This window comes from Pollicipes pollicipes, unplaced genomic scaffold (genome assembly GCF_011947565.3).
Source record: "Pollicipes pollicipes isolate AB1234 unplaced genomic scaffold, Ppol_2.1 Scaffold_4881;HRSCAF=5763_pilon_pilon_pilon, whole genome shotgun sequence".
Lineage (NCBI taxonomy): Eukaryota > Metazoa > Arthropoda > Thecostraca > Pollicipedomorpha > Pollicipedidae > Pollicipes > Pollicipes pollicipes.
In genome coordinates, this window is record NW_023596576.1 from 1,155,254 (window position 1) to 1,161,627 (window position 6,374).

A 6,374-nucleotide genomic window follows, 5' to 3' on the forward strand; every position below is an offset into this window, starting at 1 on the left:
TGCTTTTCCAACGTGTGTATTCTGTTCCGTTTGCAACACCCTAATTTGTGGAAATCGACGGGGCTATCGTCCCGCAAATTCAACGAAGCGCTATATTCTGGTTTTGATTTTTCCCATATGTCGTTTAGCACAGGAGGTCTTCTCAAAGCGCAACTAGGCTTCAGGGAATGCAGTATCCCACATTTACAGTCACGCCCTGGTTCAAACTTGTACCAATGTTCTTCTCGGTATGTGACCCTCGCCGCCCACTGTGCCAAGCACGAACGTTCATTTGTACTGACTTCTGACTTTCTTTGTCATTTTTCTTCTTTTTTTCTATTTGTACTGGCTTTCGTTACTGAATGTAGTTCGGTTTTGGACATTTTAGTGATCCTTAACCTGACCCAAGGCCACCATGTTATGGAGCGGAAATGTTATCAACCATGGCGTATCGATTGGTAAAGGTGCTGGGCCGATCGGTTTCATAAGCTAGGGCATGGAGCTATCTGAAAATAATGTGTGGTGGTTTGGGGTATTTTCGAGACATTTTGCCTGCCCAAAAGGTCACCAGGTTCTGGAAAGGGCGTTATCGGCCATGGCGCATTGATTGGTAACAGTTTTGTGTCGATTGGTGCCATGGACTCGGAGCATGGAGTGGTATGCAGCCAACTTTGGTGGTATCGTTGCGTTTTGTTTCGTTTTTTGGTGGCTTGACCTGCTTTAAGATCATGTTCTGAAGGGGATAAGTTGACGACTAGGGCGCATCGGCTGGTGGAGTTTTTGTTACGAGCATTCCCATAGTCTCGAGTCATGGGTTGCCTGCAAATGGACTTCTCCGTTTCTAGGTATGCTGTGCTAATTTTACCCAGCCAAAAGTCATCTGCTGCTGGAAAACTTGTTATCGACCAAGTGGCTTCGAATGAAGAAGGGTTGTTTTTCAATCCCATAGACTCGGATGTTGGGTTTGTTAACAAATCTTGTCAGTCATTTAGTCCCTCTTTTGTACCCAGTTTACTGAAGCCTTAATTGCTTGGTCTGTTGCGCGAAGGTGACAAGGCCGGCGCGAAGTTTCTGCGTGTGATCGGCGTGCGAAATTTCAGAATACATGCATTCTCATTGCATTTGATTGCATAAGCCGTAGTTAGCTCGGTTATTGGATACCTACTGGTCCTCCACCTGGTTGGATGGGATTGTTTGGTGGTTATCTGATTGATTAAGCATGCTGCAGTTTGGAGAGGAATTTCCCGGTGAGTGGACACTAGACAAGCTAGGTTGGCCACCTAGCAAGCTTCGAATGTCGTGGTTGTCTGAAAAGCCTGCTGCACATACAACATTCAAAGTTTTTCTCAGGTTGCTGTTGGATGTCCTGAGTACTTATTTTAGCTATATTCGACCGGGAGTCACAGAGTTGCGAAGGTAAATGTCTACTTGGAAAATACTGAGGGTCACCTCTGTTGCTTTTATCTACTCATTTGTTACAATAAAGAAATGTGTCATGTGTATGATTGGAGCATCATGGTGCATTTTGCTGCTAAAACTTCATGGTATTGTCTGCCTCTCACCTTACAAGAAAGGTTCTGTTTAACCTCTACATTACTGACATCCCTGTCTCATCTCATGACATTTGTGCTACTGATCATTCTTTTTGTTGAATCCTGGCCTTTTGCCTCACAAGATGTTGACCTGATGTGACCACTGCAAAATGCAGAAATCATTGAATAACTGGCAATTGCTGTGTGTGCTTAAAGGTGCAGATTTACTATTCTGAGTTCAGTGAGATGCAGTAAAATTGGGACTAATGAACTCAACAAGTTGTAGCTGCTGGCCCAGCAATGACACAGCATGGTTGTTAGTTTCATGAAACTCTTGCCAGGTGCTAGTTTTTTAGTGCTAGTTTAGCCTGAAAGTGAAGTCAAAAGTAAATATTGTGACTCATGCTTTAGAAGTTGTTCATTCCGGAAGAGGTAAAGTACTGAGAAGAGATCACTTAGTGCAGGAGAAAACTGTCAGTGTTGCTGTGCTGTTATGAGAAATAAAATGTGAAGATGGAGTGGGCAAAGTTGTCTTTACCCAACTCAGAGGCAATGCAAATTGCCTGTCAGTAAACCCCATCATTTACTCAGTAGGGAAGAGGCCATCATGCTATGGTGGCCACTTTCATTGAATAGTGTAGAGCAGAGTAGATTATTGGACCTACCTTTTTGCTTGTTTTTGCCCCTATCCCATTGGTTTTGGCCATTTTTCAGATTTGCTTTCTTGCTGTCAAAAAACATCAGAAGTGTAGCATGTTTAGAACAGCTAAGTTTCATGTTTGGGAAACCAGAGACATGTGGTTTGATTCCCTGTGGTGCCTGCCATTCCTGCCAGGGTGATATGTAGGCGACTCCATGTAGCCTTTGTGGCTGAGTGTGTCATAAAGCCCCAGTGAACACAACAGCATGGTTTGGCATGGCATACAATATCAGCATATGTCACATTGGCTGCCGCGTTTTCGACCTTCAGGCACGCTCGGGCCGCCCGGCGCGTGTCGGCGGCGCCCCAGTCCCGCGCCGCGAGCTCTTCAGGCCCAGAGGATGGCGGCTCGGTGGCTGACATCAGTCAGATCCCGCTGTCGGAGCCGCTGCCGGGCTTGCCGATGCCGGTCAGCTCGACGGCCGTGTTCGGCGCCACCGAGACCCAGGTCACCACGCTCAGCAACGGCCTGCGCGTCGCCTCAGAGCCCAAGCACGGCCAGCACTGCACCGTCGGAGGTGAGGCAGACCGCCACACCACACCCCTGGAGGCCCGGCTGGCACGGCGCGCGGCAACCGGCGGCGTAACCGCTGCGGCTGTCATACGCGTGCAAGAGCATCTGTCGGAAAACTATCCCGCCATGCAGACAAAACGTGGCGCAAGCTATACTTTGAGCTGGCAAGTCATGGCAGTTGAAAGCGTTTGAGCTTACAGTGTGTTCCCTAGAGTAGGCCGTTAGACCAGATTTTTGTGCTTTCTTGTCATACTTCGTTCTTACCGCCCAGTATTTGGGGCGCACAGAGAAAAGATACAACACAGATTGTGCTAACAACAAAAATTCCGGATGCTACTTCTACGTACGTTACATCCACGCGATATACTATACTATCTATACCTATATACTTTACTTTATACATATACTTATACTGTACTACTATTTCTATATATACTTGTACTTAACTATCCTTGTAACATTGAGTGCAATTTAAGAACTTCTAACGCCTCAACTTCCTCGCAACAAACTGTGCAACACGGAATCGTCCATTTTACTTGTTTTCTTATGCAACAGCTCCTAATGCATAAACTTCAGGAATTAAACTGCCGCACACTAACTGCAACCCATTGCTGCCTACTGAAGTACCAACCCGCTACATATTCAGAGCATGGATTCACGGCGCCGCTTCTCGACCACAGGACGAATGGGCCGAAGCAGTGACACACGTGCTACCTGTATTCTTTCATGAAGGGCTCCTTTCAACCGTGCTTTGTCGTTCGGTCAGGAAAGCCACTGAATGCAACTGGGTGGCATCGAAATGCTTTCAATCAAGAATCTCAGTGACCCTGCTTCAAATAGGGCTTGCGGAGGCCCGTTCGCGCGAACGTCCCGTGCAATGTGCGTCCGTGCTTTTTTTTAATATTTGATCCAAATATTGAATGGGTGGATTTCTGGGGCCACTGCTCGTGCTAAGCAGTTTCTGTGTTAGCCCTGACTCCTACCATCCGAACTTGCAATTCCAAGTCAACGACATAATTTGGCGGCAAAAGCTGAACATTGCCGAAATGCTCGGCTCAGTCCATCCGCCCTCTGGCGTCACCTGATCTTCAGCGTGACCGGTGACCATCGGCCACAGACCATATCTGTCGGGAGCAAATAGCAAGACGCCTGAAGCGACTCGAACGCGCCCCACCACGGGTGGGTGGATGGGGAGGCAGACGCTCTAAACTACTTGAGCTATCGTGACGGACGTATCCTGCTACTTCTAAAAGTGAGAAGTACACAAACAAGCCGCACATCATACCATTTTTGTGTGGAGAAAAGCTAGCAACTGTCGCCTCCAAACCGTTCACCAAAGCGCCACCAAATTTTGATCTTATCAAATATATGGCATGTAAATAAATACCAATACAAGTTTTTAAAAAAGTTAATGCAGGTAAATGACAATGTTGAATTTCCAACGTTTATTTTTTAATGGTAACCTGTGGGCAGCTCCAAGTCCGTCTTTGGTGGCATTTGCGTTGCGCAAGGCCTTAAGGCGTATGGCAAGCTTTCATCTTCATTCTTTGGTAAAATAAGTGTCGTGAATGTGATTGATCATATATTTGGTAGTGAAGTGCTTAGGTACTGAAAGGATGGGAATGGGACAATGGGAAATCTTTCAGAACCGCATATGTAGCCTTACAAATTACCTGGCGTAGTATTTATATTACGTTTCTGCAAAAAACATTACAAGCACATTTTAAATTCACCGATTATGTCAAGTGTTATACTACATACCATGATTTATGTAGTGTTTGAGTGAAAACACATAAAATGCCATGTGCCTTACACAACTGAGTTTTTTTCTCATAAATCTGGTAATGCATATGACCACAGGCACCATTCAAAAGGACTTTGTACTTGATGTATCTTATGCCCCTTAATAAATTTCCTGTATTTTTAAGTTTTTAGGCTCGTAAAGATTAATAGTATGCTGACAACAGTCAAATTGCCTGTGTCACATCAAAATCGGATTAACTGTCCTCGAGATCTCTGATGGGCAGGGACAGGGTTCTGCCCAAGCTGCTTGCGATTAGTCTAGTTTCGAAATCATAGACCTGGCGGAATTGATATTGAGTAAGTGACATATCGGTGCAGTATCGGTACGCACCTATCGTTTAGTCCAACGTGCATGATGTGGTTAGTGTGGTATGTGGATGGAGCCTTTGTAGGGGCTAGCGTGTGCCCTCGTGTAACGGTGCCGGTGCTGGTTGACAGTGGTGGCTGACGCCGGCTCCCGCTATGAAGTGGCCTATCCCAGCGGCGTCTCGCACTTCCTGGAGAAGCTGTCTTTCGGGGTCAGTCGAAAGCGGCCTGTGCAGGGACAACGGTCTAGCGAGATAGCGTTTGTGTCGAGAAGATTATTGATGCGCTTCATAAGCCCTTTATTTTGAAACGTCTCATTTTTCATTTGCTAAGTATGAATGATGCTAGTTTTTTGTTTGGGTTTGCCGTGAATGTCATGTGAATGTGATATCTCAACTTATTAATTCAATTTTAAAAAGCTTGAAACGCACTATTACACTGTTTAAAGGCTTCGTTCACGTCGTTCGCGGTGTTGTCAACAGATCCAATGTATACTGTTTCGTTGCCTGCATTGTGTTCAACTGAAGTTTTCATCTGGTTTTGACATTAAGGGTTACTCCATTGTGACATCTCCCAACATGGACTTGATATATCTGCAGCCGCTTGTCTTCTCTTGCCATGATAAAGGAGACTTTGTTTGCAAACCCTTTCCTAGCCGTGGCGTTTTTGTTCGCCTCTGTTGGTTTGCCTCCCTTGCGCGGCTTTTGACAAATGCTGAACACCGCGCAGGCGACTAAAAACTTCAAAGACCGGAACGAGATCATGCTGACGTTAGAGCGTCTCGGCGGAATATGCGACTGCCAGCAGTCCAGGTACGGATGGTGGTGGACCGATTAGTGCCATCAGACGAGCTGATACCTTCAGCCAACTCGCTGTTCACCTGTATTCATGAACGGTTTGTACTGTGTGTGTGTGTATGTCCATGCACACATGTATGTGCCAGGTATGTATGACACAACCTGAAGCAGAGAGCGTTGTTTGGGTGAAATACGTTTGTCATTGGGGACACAAATAATGAATTTGTGGAATAGGTAATACGAATGTGTTCCACCAGTGCGAAGCATGACTATTGCACCTAACTAACTATCGAATACGAATCGAGTACAGATTTGTCCTGCAGACCACAGCTTCAGTAAACAGGGGAAACATCGGAAGATTCGGTGACCTCTGGTGACCGTTGAGCTGTCGGGACGTGTCGGACGTCGCGCCGGCCACCTCCCAGTGGGCTCCTGGCTGGTAGTGAGGCGTCGGGACCGGTGACCTCCCACCTCTCCCGGAGCCTCGAGCTGAGAGGCAAGGTTGACCTCACCAAGCTGCAGGCGATGGAGGCGGGAAGGGCTGCGATTGTCATCGCTTTCCACGGATGCTTCGACAACCGACGACTGCTGGGTGGCGTTGTCAGGATTTTTTTTGACATTGTCATGTTTTCATAATTGTTCCGACGACGGTGTGTTTTCCAGGGATGTCTCCATACACGCGGCCTCTGCGGAAGCGAAAAATGTGAACGCGGTCGTATCTCTGCTGTCAGATGTCATCCTGC

General features: G+C 46.7%; 1 protein-coding gene across 1 annotated transcript in view; it reads left to right on the plus strand.

Moving 5' to 3' along the window:
- Positions 1-1,212: 1,212 nt before the first annotated feature.
- Positions 1,213-6,374, plus strand: part of LOC119101704 (mitochondrial-processing peptidase subunit alpha-like) — a 6,709-nt gene continuing 1,547 nt past the window's right edge. The window contains exons 1-5 of the mRNA XM_037225121.1: positions 1,213-1,226; positions 2,482-2,729; positions 4,967-5,046; positions 5,564-5,646; positions 6,295-6,372. Of these exons, the coding sequence (XP_037081016.1) occupies positions 2,615-2,729; positions 4,967-5,046; positions 5,564-5,646; positions 6,295-6,372 (356 nt within the window). The 5' untranslated portion in view covers positions 1,213-1,226; positions 2,482-2,614. The remainder of the gene's footprint in view (positions 1,227-2,481; positions 2,730-4,966; positions 5,047-5,563; positions 5,647-6,294; positions 6,373-6,374) is intronic.